General features: G+C 28.0%; 2 protein-coding genes across 2 annotated transcripts; one reads left to right on the forward strand and one right to left on the reverse strand.

Annotated features, from left to right (window-relative positions):
• Positions 1-4,464: 4,464 nt before the first annotated feature.
• Positions 4,465-9,468, forward strand: LOC113548425. Its single transcript, XM_026949301.1, has 6 exons — positions 4,465-4,539; positions 5,530-5,738; positions 6,196-6,318; positions 7,536-7,684; positions 8,558-8,728; positions 9,423-9,468. Exons 1-6 carry the CDS (start codon positions 4,479-4,481, stop codon positions 9,466-9,468), a joined length of 759 nt encoding a protein of 252 aa, XP_026805102.1. The 5' UTR covers positions 4,465-4,478.
• An 18-nt stretch (positions 9,469-9,486) lies between these two features.
• On the reverse strand, positions 9,487-16,360 carry LOC113548432 (DC-STAMP domain-containing protein 2-like). The gene is made up of 14 exons (XM_026949311.1): positions 16,234-16,360; positions 15,919-16,054; positions 15,609-15,759; positions 15,377-15,536; positions 15,020-15,141; positions 14,778-14,919; positions 14,469-14,682; positions 14,276-14,405; positions 13,013-13,181; positions 12,784-12,948; positions 12,017-12,266; positions 11,524-11,751; positions 11,281-11,450; positions 9,487-9,632 (listed from the first exon to the last, which is right to left on the reverse strand). The coding sequence occupies exons 1-14, from the start codon at positions 16,358-16,360 to the stop codon at positions 9,487-9,489; spliced, it is 2,310 nt and encodes a 769-aa protein (XP_026805112.1).
• Between the last annotated feature and the right edge of the window lie 1,331 nt (positions 16,361-17,691).

Consider the following 17,691-nt stretch of genomic DNA (forward strand, 5'->3'; position numbering starts at 1 on the left):
TATTTATATATTACTTACATTAAACAAAATATTTTGATTACAATGTCTAAAGAGTTTAAGTTAAATTTTTTATTTTTGCATTTTAGTATTAGACGAGCATGGCATAATAAATGTATGACAAGAGATAAAATTTAAGTACTACTGCTTTACTTAGCAAAATAAATAAGAGGTATTGGGTTTATATTAAATATTAGCTGTAAGATTTGTATCAACGTTCGTGGCCCAAAATGGTTTTTGGTTCAACAAAAATATAGATGGTAAAAGTTAATTACTTATATTATTTTCTGTTGATTCTAAAATATTAAAGGAATAAATGAAATATTAAATTATATGTTATTATATATTCTCTACTTTTATTTTCATCTTTCTCTGCATAATTTTTATCTTTATAATCACTACAAGTATATAAAATCTGGTTTCTAAGTAACTTATTGGTATTTCAAAATCTAAGAGTGATTCAATTTAATTAGCTTTCAACTTCATTATAGTTATAAATACCTACTAAAAACTTATTATATTACAAATTTATATATTTATTTAAAATGCATAATTTTTGTTGATATATGACCTTTTATTCATAGTACTATAGTAGTATTTAAATAATAATATTTGGTTTATTTGAATAATTATATGTTTAACACATATCTAAGAATAAAACTAAAGTGACTAAAATGTTTAAATTCAATCATTAAAATAACTAGGTAAAGTATAAATTACTTTACGACATGCAATAAAAGTAAGACTTAAAAATTATTTTTTGAATCATTGTTCAAAAATATCTAATAACATTTTAAAAATAGGTTAAATGTTTTAATATTTACATAATTATTAATTTAACGAGTTACTTTCATTTTTTTCATTGATACATTTTATAAAATAAAATATTCGTTTTTACCTTTGCGTAAAATTAAATTGAAAACCTATTTAAATTTTAAATTATGTGTATTGGTAAACTATAATTTGTATAATATTATAACTATTATTTACAAAATATATCATATTAGTAATATTATTCTCTTTCATTTTACTATATGAAGAATTTGTATTTACTATCCAAACACATTTAATATTTGAGAAATGGTGGGTAGACAAATCACTAATTCTGTTAGATTTACCACGCAACCGCCGTCTATAAAAGTATTCAAATATTTAATATTCGTTCTTTATTTATGTGTAGAACTTTTGTACACCAAAATGTAACATTTTTAAATATAATTTTTATACATTTGTATAACATTAACTAATAAAAATGTTTATACTGTGGCAATTTTTATTATTTCTTAGAATATTTGGTTTCATCAATTGTGACAATAATAATCACAGTAATTTATTAAATGGCTTAATAAATTTGTTTAAGAATATGAACGTACACACAGTATGGACTACCACATGCTGGGACACAAGTAAAGCCACTTTATAGTATACAAAAATTATCTTATTTCATTCAGAATCAATTAAGTTAAAATATGATTCAATAAGCTGCCTGTAAAATTTTAGATAAAAATGTATATGAATATTAATACAGTATATTTATATTACCTAAATATATTATATCATTCATTCATACATAATTGATATTGTATCAATTGAAGAATATTAAAATAATCAATTATACATTTATAACTTATATTTATAATATATTTTATATTATACGATCCATGAAAATATATTAAATTTCCAAAACCATATATTTATCATAGATCAGTTCTTACGACTTACACTATAATTACAATCATATTATATATTAAATGGACATTGGAAAAAAATATTAATGAAAATTTAAAATAAAGATAATAATCAAAATAAATTCAACTAAAATATTACTTCAATATTAAAATTATATCTATATTTAATAAAATAAAATTATTATAATATAATAAATAATCACTACGAATCTATGTCAAAATTATTTAATGGTATATAAGCTATACCAATAAGTGTGTCTATTAATATTAAAATATATTTTAATTCATTAATAATAATTTTCGTTTTTGCATCTGATTTAGGAATAAACAGTGAATTTCTTATGAAATTTTCAAATGAAGATATATCGATAAATTTTGATTTGAAAAATATACAGACGATTTTACATCAGACACAAAACACGTGGTTTAAAACTGGAATATTAGTTGACTTATCGTGTGATCAAGCTTCCAATGTACTTCAGCAGGTTTAACTTATATAACAGCTATTATTTTTTAACAATTATAAAATAAGATTTATCTTATTCATTGGTTTAGCGTCAATATAATGTAAATTATTCGTTATGAACATTTTGCACTTGATTATTATATTATTATTTTACTATAACAAAAATAAGGATTAAACAAATTACATTACATAATATTGTAATATTTCATAATGTAAACATTATATAGGCATCAAATAGACGACTGTTCGACCTTCAAAACGATTGGGTACTTTTTAATCGTCACGGAAATCCGAATAAAACAGACGCCTTAGAAATTGCTTTACACTCATTCAGAACGCATATGAATCGATCGTACGTGATGCCGGATTCGAGGGTGTATCTATTGATAGAGGTTGATAAAAATGTCTGGGAAATATGGGATGGTTTTCGATTGAGTGTCGCCAAAGAAATTCAAGTGTCCCGAGTAGGTGTGATGACACCGGAACGAGTGGAAATTAAACTCTCCGATCGTACGGACTTTAAGCGTGTCGTCCTCTCGGCGTCTACGGTAGTAAGTCTTATGCGAAATGTTTTAATCAATAATATATTATATAATAACAAATTTACCATAATCATTGCCCTATTATTAGCTTAAATACCTTCTACAGGTACACATAAGTATAATTCCATGTGAATATATTACATATAGGCACATATAGTTGATGCACGTTAATATATTATAATCTAATTTAGGGTGCCGCATAAATCGTGGTACTTATGTGAAACGTGTAGGGATAATTTAGATCACTACAGTGATCGAATGGTTAAATCGTTATATTGCATTTACCGATATTAGCGAATTTAAATTGATAAAAAAAATGTGCTTTTCTAATGCTACGCGTATTTATTAGATTCTAGAACCAAACAGTTTCCACGGTTGGGATAAGCCTATACTTACTCACAATTTAGATGCGTTTGCCCATATGCATTACGCCATTTGTAAAGTGTTAGCGGAACAATTAAATTTCACGTTAGTATAATATTCATTATACTAAATTATCATTTGAAAATCATCAGTCCTAACATTGTTTGTGATCAAAGGCTAAATTTGACCGTGTCTTCCGATTATGGATGGAACTACGGTAACGGGACGAACAGCGGTTTAATAGGACAACTGCAAAGAGAAGAGATTGAATTTACGGCTGCTGGTGCTCTGATGAGATCAGATCGAATGGACGTTGGTGATTTGACCGTCGGAACATTCGTAGCTCGGTAATGATTGACAATGTAATATTGTATTAGTAATTAATTAATTTATCCAAAACAGAAAAAAAAAATTAGTTTTTACAACAGTGGAGTATGCCTTTGAAGGTTTTTTTATATTTACCAACCTTCTCTGTTGTTTATTTACTATATTATTGATTTTCAAACGCAAACATTTTCAACGTTTAAAATTATAATTAGGTATTCTATCTAGATAAAAATTAAACTACTTAATAAAAATTATAAATCACTGAATATTATATAAAATAGCGTATCCAGATTTATTGATATATTATCGCCTAGAAAGGATCACTGAAAATATAAGTATGCAATTTGGTCAGTAGTTTCATTATATGATGCAGAGACTCACTAAAAAACGATTTTCCAAAATTCATCCCCTAAGTATGTTAAAAGTTGTAAAAAGAGCTTAAAAAAGAACACGTTATCTCCTGGTTAGATTTTTACTTTGCGATAGTCATTATAATTGTACGTAATCTTAAGACGGTGTAACGCCATACGAGATTATCTCTATTATAGTAAGTACATTGTATATTGACATATAAATGGTCTTCAATCATTTTATTTTTACCTTCAAACACATTATGAATAAAAAATCAATTTTAATATAAAATTCTAATGTATAAATTTGCTTATATTTTTTCTTTTAAATCATCGCCGTATTGAAGAATTAACTATAGTAGCATATACTTACCGTTTTTTGGTCTACCTGTAAAAAAAAAATAAATGTTTAAAAATGTTTACTGCAATTAATACATTATATTTGACCAATAAAATATAATATTGCTATCAACGCTAATAAATCATATCACATAATTATTTTGATTTCGTTTTAACCGATTTAATTATATGATTTCTATATTTGCGAGATAAAAAAACAATGCAGTTATTTTATGTTTACAGAACGGTCGCTATTTATAAACAACCACCTCTGTCCAGTGTCAACAACATTTTTACTCTGCCATTCGTGCCTAACGTCTGGATAGCGATGTTCGTCGTCATGTCAGTATTTACGGTTGCTCTGATATTTCTTACGTGGACATCCAATTGGTTACATGGCATAGAAATGAAACTCTCGATAGCACTAGACACGGTCATCTTAGTCTTTGCGGCTATTTGCCAACAAGGTACTTATAAAAATAAAATCAAAAGTCTGTACGAGACCCATAATAATAATAATAATAATAATAGTATAATACACAAGGCAATATTATTTTAACAAGTGACGCTTCGCAGTTTTCCGTAAAATTATACTTTTTTTTTGATATTTTCTTATAACTATCAACTTTTAATTTTTAATGCATCAATATTAAAAATATCAAATGAATACATTAAAAAATTATTTAAATAGTTTCAATGTGTGGATACTAATTAAGTATTTTATACATTAAAATATTAACATTTAGAAATCAATCATGTTAACGTAGTAATAACAAACAAACCGACAACGTTAAAATATGATAAGTAAAATGCAAGAGTGTCTTAAATTTTCTAAAAATAATGAATAGTTAATTAATAATAATAATAAACGTTCACTGTTAAGTTTATAATATTCTAATTTATTCTTGTATAATTTATTAAATACCAACTTTTAGGTGCATTTTTTTCAACGTGACTTATTTTAATTTTTTTCGAACTCGTGTTTGTATTACACCATTGAATATATTTTTCAGGTATACTAATGAAATGTGTATAATAATATTATGTTTGATTTAATATATTTCAATAACAACCTTTTAATTATCAAACAGTGTTTATTATAGACAATTACGCAATATTACTGTCAGGTTTCTGATATCATGATTTTTTATTTTAAATTTATTTTTAAAAAATGTGATCATGCATTATTGTGAATTGGATATCTCGTGTATAAACTGTCTACTAATAGTGAGTTCATTTTCACGGTATTCTTTTATATATAAGAATACTAAATAAATACTAAAGAATAATGAGCACAAAGTAATAATAAGCATTATAATATAACATAGGATAATAACGACAACACAAATAACTCTATGACAATATAGAACGTTATTTTGAGAGTAAAAAATGTATGCCCCTAGCCCATGGTGTTTTTTAATTTGACCTACAGGCTACACAACACTCATCATTCGCAGGTCTGACGGCTGCTCACTACTCAATACCGACTCGAATTGCCACGTTCACGCTGTTCTTGTGCGCAGTGTTCTTGTTTACCTCGTACGCGGCTTGTATCGTAGTACTACTGCAGTCGGCAAGCCGGACGATTAACACCATCGTCGACTTGGCAGACAAACCGATTACGTTCAGCGCACAGGACACCAGACACAATTATATATATTTCAATGTATACAAATAATGCATTATCGATTATCATAACGATATCGTCACTTATACGATATTAATCATATTTTTATAATACGCGAAGACTAGGAAAAATTAAGTGTGAGGAACTCTGTTAAAAGGAAAAAATATAAATAGCGATTTTTTTTTTTTCATATTAAAAACGATAAATAATTACATACTTCAGTGATTCAGAGTCAACGAAAGCCCCGGCCACCAACGTATATTTATATTTATCATTCTACGCACGCATAATATAGTTTACTATACGCCATATATTAATATATTAATATATTATTATGTATGAGGACTTGTAATTCCAGAATATACTTCACTGGTTAAAATTAAACGCAAATTTAATAATATGGCGATTTGAAAAGAAATTTATGATTTAAGTGTATAATATAAATTCATTCACTCAAATAAATACAATCTACTCGATTAAACATATTTCATTACAGGAAACAGTCGATAAAAATATTAAGAAAATCTATCTCGAAAAGATGAAACCACAAGGTACCAGGGCGTTTACGAGTCCGGAAATAGGCGTGGAACGGGTTCGAAATGAATTTCATTCGTATTTGGTGAGTAATGTCCCCTATCCACCGGTGTCGCTGCCATTTGACGTATTCCTTATGACAACGTTTTTGCTTGTATTTACAAGGTCTCGGTGACTCTACCCAGATATCAGGTACACAGGTGTGTAATATTAACGCTAAAATTTAGGGCCGCCTAAATACAGTACTCGATTATTGGTATATATAAATATCGTAAATTGGCATTATGCAAAGACTGATAATATATAAATTAATATGAGGGTTACCAATTCGGGTATAGTGATTGTGGGTGTTCGCTGATGGCCGTGCTGATCATCGAAAAGTCTTCATCAACTGTCGTATTTCTGTTCGTGTCGCACACTCTCGCCAAGTACGCATCGGTCATTATTATATTATACCACAGCCGTTACTGTAAAACTATAAGTCAGCAGTCGGTCCCGTTCATAATTTCTTACACTCGGCATACTAACCGTGTCCTACCTAAAGAGCGATGTACGATGTCGATAGACGGCAATTCGTTACAATATATAGTATTCCCTGTTATTCGGGAAGTGAAAGCAACAGTAATTTAGTGGAAGTTAATGGTGTAATATATGTATTATATTAGTCCAATTTTAAAAAATAATGATACTCCAACCACTTGTAACTATATTTTCTTGATTGGACTTAATTTAGTCGTATATACACAACAGTCCTACTATTACTACAACTACTACTACTACTCAGCTGGTGACTTCATAGTTACTAAAGCTTTTTACTGTTTATTTCTTATTTTGTATTCGGTACTCATTATCTCCCACCACTCCAAAAACCCAATTTTCAAATTCACCTATTATATTTATTAAACCTCTTTTCGTTCTTACCTCACAATGTATAGCATTTTAATAATTCTGTGTTATTTCTAATTCTGATTTAAAATCGTTGCATATATTTGAAACATTTGTATTTACTAAATACAATCTCTAATACCTTTTTAAACTATTCATTTTATCAAACTTTTCAATAAAATCAAAAATATTTACATATTTGAATACATTAAACGTTCCAAAGTAAAATATAATTTTTCTAATCATTTCATAGTAAATACCAGATTTGCCTTCTCGGTAGTTGTCAACAATCTTCTACTCTACTTGAAAAGTATCGATGGTTATCAGTTTTAATACTAAAATAATTATAATAGTTTTTATCAACATTTTAACAAATTTTATTAAAAATATTAAATGTAATATAAAAGTAATTTTTAGGTGGAAATCACGTTGGCATATCATATAATAGCTAAGACATGGCAAGAACATGAAAAATGCAGTTTATCTGAAACGGAGTTATATAAAATACCACTTCTTACTTTATACATTGTAAAAAAATCAGGATACAAAGACGTATTTAAACAAAAGTAGGTATTTATTCAGGCACTAAAGGCTTACCTGTTTTTTAATAAATTTATATTTTTAAACTTAAAATGAATTCAACAATAAAGCAAGACCTTAACAGTAATAGGTATTATTTTCATTCTTTTATAATTAAACACTCATCATACCGTCAAGAATTGATCTTTTTCATTTTTTTTCTTCAAAATACTTTTATTTCATGCTGTTTTCAAACTAAATGAAATTTTTTTCACCCTTTTATTTAATTGTGAAACCACTATCAACTTTTAATTTTTAAATGGCAACCTAGATTTAACTAAATTAATAGGTTTTTTTTCGTGAACTTAAACGTTCAAGTTATTTTTTTTAGCGAGATATAGCTTTTTAAAGTTGGATGGTTTACGGTTTCTTTATTACTTCTTGTTTCTGAAGACCAATAGGCAGTAGTCACATGGTTAATAGATAATAAAAGGTACATAGTTTCATTATGTAATAAATATAACCCGTAGTTGCTTCACAGCCGTAATAGCCTGTAAGACGAACACCTAAAAACCTCGAACCACTCAACTTTGAGCAGCTATAACTTACTAACGGTTAAATTAAAAATAATAATTTTAACGTTAAAATTCATAAAAAAAAAAAAAATAGTGCTATTATTTGATGACATTTTAAATATAGTTTGCCATATTTTGAAAATCAAAAGTTATTAACGATTTCACTATTAAATATAAAGGTGAAAAAAAATAAAAATGTTACATACATATTAGTTTTAGTAAAGCAGGCATAAAACTAAAAATTTTGAAAAAATCAACACTTTGAAATAATGAGTGTTTATTATTTAATGATAAAAGAATCGCTCTATACACTGTATATTTACAATAGCATAATTATCATTTTAGGATGATACAACAACATGAAATCGGCTTAAAATATCGAATCACCAAGAACATAATGCCACAAAAACAAAAGTGTGTTTCATCGAACTCGGGCGCAATACACTTCGACAGCGTTTCCATGAAAGAAATCTATCCAGCATTAATATTTCTCGGTTACGGTATATGCGTTTCGTGGTTATTGTTTACATTTGAATACATATTTTATAAAACTCAAATGGATAAATAACATATATAATATTAGTACGAGACTTAAGTAATCGATTTGCTATTCGCATCGCAGAACGCATACGCCTTAAATTAACTGTCCTTAATGTCACTGATATAGGAAACTGTTACCTACATAATAACACGCAGGTACACTGTACCGCGTACGATTACTGGTAAGTAATTATTTTAATACTATTAACAAGAAATGTGTACAGACATAAAACAAATTATGTTGTACATACTCCGTCTAACATCTTACAGTATATTATTATGTATTGTGTATTAACTATTAATATCCTGGTCGAACAATCCATTATCATATTTCCTATTATAAAATTTTACACACACGTACATCCGATGAAAAAAAAAAAAAAAGCAATATGTCAAACATACGGCCATCCTAGATCCAATAAATAATATATATTTACGGAATGCATACACGCGAGTAGCCCCACAAATAGTCGAATAGTATGACACCAGAACACCTTCGTGACGACTTCTTGGTTCTGGCGAAGATGTTGGAAAATTTATGTTATCGCCAAACATAGGCAAATTAGTTTAAGTTTAATAATTTGAATAATAATTATAAAAATAATAAAAATTAAATAAAATGTTTTTGAAAAACATGTAATAATTAAATAAAATGACAATTAACCACAAGCCAATGGAACAGGTGTAACAAGGGTCCAACACTAACAACACAATAAATGTATACATTATTATAATTAAATCGACGTATTTCTTCGGATACCGTCTTGGCTCTCTACAACTAATGTCCTGTATTTCAAATCCGAGTTTTCGTAGTTAGGATCGTTTTCATAGGAGTTGGACACAGTGCTGCATGTACTATTTGAACATTCGCTTATTGAACCTTAACATTAAATTCACACAACAGTTAATAAGTAATTCGCTTCAGCAGTAATTCTACCAACCAATAAAATATTCAGACTCGGAACGAATGAGTTTAAATTAGCTGGTTCATTAGTTCATAATGTACGAAAGGAAACTAATTAAGTTTATATCATGATTGAATCAACTTATTTTTAATTATACTAATGTTTTTGATGAACTAAAACTTAATCATGAAAGCTTATTATTCATGTGCACGTGTTTCAATAATAGTAATGTATCGGATTACCTAAATTAATATAGTACGTTCAAGATTTATTATTTTAATATTAATAAATTATTTCAAATTGCTTAACGCTAATAATGTCCTTATAATTGTATACATATTATTTTTAATTACAATCGTTTAAATAGAATCCTAGTACCTACTAGTCAATTGAAGAATATATCAATATTATATATTAGCATAATACTTATTAGTTCTAGTTTTATATTATGTAATATATTCGTTAAGGCAAGAACAAGATTGTTAATTAAAAAAAAAAAAAAACTAAAAATTTACAAGTTATTATTTTCTAATGAATTTATTAATAAACAAGTTATTTTTAGGGAACTGAAAGTCTATTTTTTTTTAGATTCTGAACGGAGTGATGAATGTATTGATTTTACAATGTGTGTTTTTTTTTTTTGTGTGTCTATCATCACGTTTTGGAGTAGTAATAATGCTTCGATTTTCGACTTCAGCCCCTCTTTGAACAGGAAAATTCATCTAGTTGGTATTTTGGGGGGTCAAAAGTAAAATATTTCCAGTAGTTTTTAAAAGCGTCGGGAAAAACCCTGGAAAAATAACGGAAAATGGGAATTTTTACGCATAATCATTTTTCGATAAAATCGATTTTTGATTTTGCTATAACTTAAAAACGAATCGTTGTAAATACTTGAAATTTTCATCAAACGCTTATATTAGCGTTATCTATTTCCGATTACACTTTAAAAATATTTTGACCTTTTTTAAGCTACTTATAGACAATTGAAATGTTCTACTTTTCTAAGTTTTTTTTCTTGAAATGCCGATAAAAAAATTTTGGCTAACCAAAAAATCTTTAAAATTTAATACAAGGTTTATTATAAGTTGTACTTATCATAGTAAAAAAAAATCAAAAATCGTTTAGTATTTAAAATTCAAAAATTTACGAAATATATCAAAGTCGCGAAAATTTGCAAGGAATTTTAAAGTTGAAAATTAATAAAATTTTTGTGATTTATACCTAAGGTTAAAAAACCCAATACATGGTTATCCATAAGTTTTCCTTCAAATAACTGTAAAAAAAAATTCCAGCGTCAATATAGAAAAAATGTTATGAGCGTAAATTTTTTTCGAAATTATGTAAAATAATGATATATTACAATTTAAATATAGATAATAATATAATATATCTTACTAATTATCATTGACTGACAAATCATCTCCGTTCAGAATCGTTTTTTGTATACAATGATACAATGTCATTGCATTCAAATTTAACACATCCATTATAGAGACCAGTGACCTAACCTCCATCTCTACTATACAGCAGAGCGGTACCCACTTGCCCACTTTTTTTTATTAAATTTGATTTCAATATTTTGTTTAAGAACTTTCCAAGATCTAAATATATTATTGTACTAACTTTCATCGCCGTCATTTCCTTCATCGTCAGTGCTAACATTGCGAGAAAATGAAGTCGCTTTTGTTTTAGCCCATTTAAGTACACGTCTTCGTTTTCTAAACTTCTTCGCTGGTTTTTTGTGTACAGATAATTTTGAAACGTCTGTCTCTATTGCATCCGAAGAACTATCTCTGCAAAAAAAGCCGTATATTTTCTATGTATAATAGTATCACGGTATTATGAGTTAAAAGTTTAAACGCATACTTTTCTTCACTAATGTCTGTTATGTCTCCATAGTTAATAGGGTTACTGCACAAAGTGCATTTGTTATCAATGTCCGTGAAACATTTTGAACAATATACACCTTTGCAGTTACCATTGTCACACGAAACTATTTCACCCGATTTTAAGTCTATTTTCTTTGCTTTGTAACCACAAAGGAAACATACTATCTGCTTTTTACGACTCCAGATACGATCCAAGATCGGATACCTTTAAGAATATCTTCTGTTAAATAATATAATAACATATAAAAAATATAATATTTACCAAAATTTGTATTAAAATTCTTTGTTTAAAGATTTATATAAAATGTATAGGTAACGTAAGTTACCGTAAAGTTAACGTAAGTTACAGTAATGTATACTGTGGAAAATTGAAGCATAGTTAACAAAAATTACAAATTCATGTTATAATGATATTTTGTAAAGTAATACTTGGTTAGTTGAAGGTATGGTACCAGAATTTAAACACTGACTTAGAATATATTAAATCCAAAAAGGAAGTGTCTTGTGTAGTGCTTTCTCCGCCGCCTAGGCCGAATTTCCTGCGCAGAAATCGCCTTGCAAATTTGACAAAATTGATTCTCCGGCGAATTATGTGATTATGCAGCCACACCGCTCTTGTCCTAGCCACGTCCGGATGATAGTATCCCATAACGTAAGACCGAAACCGCAAACCGTACGGTTGCATGATGGCCAAAAACCACGTCAAAGTCAACACAACAACTATAAAAATGAAAATAAATTCTTCAATACGACCACGAATGAATGGCTTACCTCCTACATTTTTTAATTTTTTCAACAACTTTCAGGTTATTTATTAGAGAAAATTATAAAATGTTTTACACAATTCCTAAACAGGATATCCGATAGCTATATGTATTATATGAACGTTTAAGATTCATGTATGAATTTTGTGTTGTAAATTTGTAATAAAATTATAATATGATTGAACTATTCATTAATATTTTTACAACGAAAGCGATAACAGGATATATGTATACGCCGTTAAATAAATAATTTTGAAGTCTTTATATACATCTAATATAATAAATGCTATAATAAATTTGTAAAATTGTTATGTAGTGAGTACGGGGGGGGGGGGTGAAACTCTTCTACTCATTCATGATTCATTATATATACGTTATCTGTTCTTATTGATTCTACGCTCTTTGTCGATTATAGTACAGGCAATAATGTTATTGATTTTCATTTTTAAGATGATTATACGTATTGTATTTACTTATCCGTCTATAACAATCGTAATTTGGCGGCCACGGATTCGGCAAACAACTCATTGTATCCATGTTCATTTCATTCGCCACCGGCTTAAACGTTTGAATTATAGTTTTATACAGATCTGCTAGTATTCCGTCGCCGTCGATGTTCACATCGACCATTCTTGGCGCTATATGATATATATGAGAAATTAATAACTTGCACAGTTCATACAACGGCCTTATTGTTTTTACGGTCAAGTTGTGACGACAGTCGCCCGTATTTTCTGACAGTGATCAATATCCAATAAAGACTATAATCCACCGCCATTTGTATGAGTATCTTAAAAGTCGCCAGTAATAGTATGGCCAATGACCGGAACAACGCTTTTCTTTCTTTTGGTATCAAACGAGCAGATGTTCGCTAATTCACAATGTTGACAACAAAAATATTATATTGAATTACTAGTACGTTCAACAAATGTATACCGATACAAATATTAATTTGTCAAACAGGATATTTGTAAGTTTTATATATATTATTGAATGCAACTAAGAATTCGCAAAATATACACCATGGAATAAATACAAAAATAAATATGTAATTCATATTATTAAACAGTATTTAAACATAAAATATTATACATTCACTGTTTAAATAGTTAAGGATATTATGCAATTTTGAATATTATAATTAGGGAATTTATTTATATGTATTTAAAATACAACAATACGTGTATAAATATGCAAGTATAATTTATTAATTTATAAAATATGAATTTTTCGTCCACTGCGATATGGTTTTATAAACGTATAAATGGTAAAATATCAAAATATATTTCAAAATATTCATAAATCGGTGAAATATGTATAATTATATGAAAATATTTATTTAATGTAAAATAAAATCTGTGTCATTTAAATATAAGCTAATTTAAATCGTAAACATTTCCTATCAAATTTTAAATATCTTATTTTAATACAAATACGCATTGTGACATTGTGTACATATAAATCCGTTCCCTAACTAAATATTCGTAGTTGTTATTATTTGAATGTAAATTACTAAAATCATAATATTAAAGAAGGAAGTATAATTAAATATTGATGGTGTAAACTATATACACGCGTAGTTGGTAATTCAATTAGTCAAGTGTTTTACATTATATATAATTATAATTTTATAACACGTGTTTCGCGTTGATGTTAGCATTTACGAAAATACATTATATGTCATTTATAATAAACTATATATTGTAGGTACTGTATATGTAATGACTTTTGATATAATTAATATTTTAAACTTTTTTGTTTATGTATAACGGTTATATTAAATTATTATTAGTGATTATATTATATTAAGCAAAAAACGTTTTAAACAGAAAACATCACATATGATGGATAATTAATTAAATGTCAGCTATTTTTTTTTCCATTTCACCCTATGTAAATAGAAAATATAAACCTAATACTGTAGTTATTATTAGTAAGTACTTCTATGAATTTATTTTTTTCAACTCTAGTCAGCGGCATGATTGTCGGCCGATCGAGGATCTGTTTCCGTTCGTCTAGCTCGTATAACTCCGTTGTCAAATATTTGTTATCAAACGAATCAACCGTTAAATACTTCTGTCTGTACCGCAACACCCTACGACCATAACATTTCAAGTGATACATATTTTATAGGACCACTGAGTTCAAAAATACTCACCTCACAAACACGTACAGGAAGAAGAACGAAAAAATCGATCCGGCCCAGTCAAACAACATTACGACATTTTCGATCTTATATTTGATTTCGGTTATGATACCGCGAATAATATCGCTAGTCAGTTTGCTCGGCGTCGACTCAAATGCAAACGAATGTTTGAACTCGATTGATACGTAAAACATGTTCTTCATGTGTCGCACGTAACTCTTCAAACCTGAAAACCGTAGAGTTTAATAATTGGATAACAATTTCGCGTTAATGGCGGTAATTAGAAAACCGGTGTTCGTGTTAAAGTCTTTCAAAGCTTACTGTTTTGAATCGCTCCGAAAATAGATTCGTTTATGAATTCGAAAAATTCACAAAGGCTATCCAGAAACTTAACCGTGTAGCATACGTTTGAAATAACGTACGATATCGAACACATCCAATCGAAAGTAGGCGACACAGTCACCTGCGTGAAACTCGTATTGGTAATTTTTCATCAATTGTTGTTATGCAGTACCACAGTGATGGAAATACGAAATATTTCTAAGCCACTTATAACTATTTACCTTACACTCATCTAAAGCGTTGTCGAACATTTTCGTGCACCTCTGATACGGCGTGCCGACTTTTTTGTTACAAATGTTCATTACGCTGTACAGCCATTCGTACGCTGACTTAATTGTTCTTACTACATAGGAGAAGACATATACAAATCATAAAAAATATAACCTTTTAAAACGTTTAAGTTAAATCTAACCCTTGCAAGTAGGTAACTAATGTTATCAACTTTAGTTAGATACTGACGACGGAAAAATTTGCGAAAAATATAAGAGAATTTTTATATACGTAATATACTAATTTAATAACGATCATTTTTGTGTGTACGACTCAAATCGTGATATCCAAATTTATAACCTCCTCACCTAATTCGGTCACGGTTTTCTTGACGGCCAACATTCCTTTTTTCATTTTATTGATTATTACGGCTAGGTCCGCCTTTATGCGTGTTATAGAAGATCGGACGGCCAGTAATGGCTTTTTTATTATGTCAACGATTTGTCTTATGGCCGATTTTATTTCGTCCTGAAATATTCAGTTTGGAAGCATTAACAAATTATTATTGATCGAAATTATTTTAGTGCTAGCGATTCACACCTGCAGGCAAGTGAGCGATTCCGATAAGACTCCGGTGTTGTGTAATGTAGTCTTGGAAGGTCCAGAAAACGATAAAATGAACGCATACATGAGTAGCGCGTGTCGACCCTTATCCGAAAATAATTGCGGCAAGACCATCATAAAAATACACCTAGGTAAATGGATTAAAAAATATAACCATAATTTTTGATATATTTTATCTTGGATTAGATACGTAAAAAATATTGATTGCTATCTCCACTGCAAATTAACGATTTATAGTTATTAGGTACTTATTAATTATTATACATTTTAGAAGTACCAAACGCACCTGCAAATCGGAGAAAAAGCCAATCCTAACGTTAGTACACTCCCAATTGTTGAACTTACTACTGTGGCCTTAGTGTACGAATAATTTAATTGCAGTAACAGAAACATGAACATTCCCATAGTTAATACAATGCCACCTAAAATGTACGATCTGCTTGAACAATAGTATATTCAGACCAGAATAAACTTGATAGTAAATTGAACATTTAATATAAAATTAACTACATCTAATATCAGTAATATCGTTAATTATAATAATATATTATACATTTTATACAATTATATATGATTTAATAATTTTATCAAATTGATTTACTCATAAATCCTAATAAAGATTTTAAAAGAAAGTTGGCAAACGTCCCATTAGTTTCTAAAATTTTCTTAATTTTGGCCCATTTAATCATTCTCTTGTTTTCTTTATTCACACCAAACCATTTATCCATCCAAATACACCATAATAAACTAAACAAGTAAACAACAAACTATTCAGTGGTGATTTCAATAAAATAAAAACAATAACAAATAATAACTTAAGCAAAACGTTGATGACACGATCGAAGATTGAATATTTTGGTTTCTTTCCTTTTAGTTTTTCCAATGCATAGATTTTTCGTCTTAAATAACTTTTGAATATCATTTTTAACAATAAAGTGCGAAAAACACGAAGAAAAAACATAATAATCACTTTCTTTTATATTTTGAATCAGTTTATAAAATTGTTCAGAATAGATTAATAGAAAACAAAGCATAACAGTATATTATCTATACACACACACGAAAAAAAAATGTAATGGTAACTATTAAATAATTACCAATTACCAACTAAAAGAATATATAAATACTGAAATAATGTGAAAATATTTTATTAAAAATATGTTTATTAACAAATATAAAAATTATTGTTAATCACAATAAATATACATTTTAAAATTATTAGTAAAAATAAATAGTTTACATAGTAACACATTTAGATAATACCTATAATGTAGTCTATATAGATACCTATACTATGATAATTTTTTTTTGACCAACAATCTTACAATTAAATTATTTCGTGTCATATGATCTATGCACTAACTGCTCCACAAAATATATTTTTTGTAATTTTAAACTGGACAATACTTATTATATCATAGTATAGGTAGCTCGTAAGTGGTTTAGAAATAGTTTAAATTAAAAATATAAATATTTCTTTTAACAAGGTAATTGATTACCTTTTGTGTGTCACTTGAACCTGAACTTATAATTTGTATTTTTTTATATATAACGAAATCAGAACCTAATTATTTTTAAAAATTAATTCAAATTTAAAACAGCTTTACTTAGAAAACCAAGATGTACGAGTAGCCAGAGGTAATGACTAATGACTAGTTACTGAATTTTAATATTTAAATATTATAAAATTATTATACAACGATTTACGTGGCAGCACCGCCATCTACCAGAAACTTTAGAAACTGTTTATACTATTCATAAAGGTTACGTACCACCTAGATCCCGCGACAAGTAGATCCACGTACATCAACTGGATCCCCTTTGGACATTTAGAGCCTCAAAGACTTTTTAGATTCCATATTAACTATAATCTTTCACGTCATTTAGATACCCAGATATCGGCGGTAATTTAAAAGACTTGTCTAAAAAAATACTCAAACAACAATTTAAATTTTAAAAATATTATGAAATATTATGAAGTATAAGTAAATTATATGTCGTTAGTAAAATCTCTAATTCCATTAATTATGATATTAGATTCGATGTTTTAAATACGTAA

The sequence above is a fragment of the Rhopalosiphum maidis genome, chromosome 4 (genome assembly GCF_003676215.2).
Source record: "Rhopalosiphum maidis isolate BTI-1 chromosome 4, ASM367621v3, whole genome shotgun sequence".
Taxonomy (NCBI): domain Eukaryota; kingdom Metazoa; phylum Arthropoda; class Insecta; order Hemiptera; family Aphididae; genus Rhopalosiphum; species Rhopalosiphum maidis.

Excerpts from the sequence above, each read along its gene's own strand:
- LOC113548425 (XM_026949301.1), top strand. The coding sequence starts at position 4,479 with ATGAAACTCTCGATAGCACTAGACACGGTCATCTTAGTCTTTGCGGCT. Across the intron at positions 5,739-6,195 it reads ACAATTATATATATTTCAAT|GAAACAGTCGATAAAAATAT; the intron begins GTATACAAATAA and ends ATTTCATTACAG. Across the intron at positions 7,685-8,557 it reads AAAGACGTATTTAAACAAAA|GATGATACAACAACATGAAA; the intron begins GTAGGTATTTAT and ends TTATCATTTTAG.
- LOC113548432 (XM_026949311.1), bottom strand. The coding sequence starts at position 16,360 with ATGGATAAATGGTTTGGTGTGAATAAAGAAAACAAGAGAATGATTAAA. Across the intron at positions 12,949-13,012 it reads ACTGTCGTCACAACTTGACC|CGCCAAGAATGGTCGATGTG; the intron begins GTAAAAACAATA and ends TATATCATATAG. Across the intron at positions 11,752-12,016 it reads TTGGATTTAATATATTCTAA|GTATCCGATCTTGGATCGTA; the intron begins GTCAGTGTTTAA and ends ATATTCTTAAAG.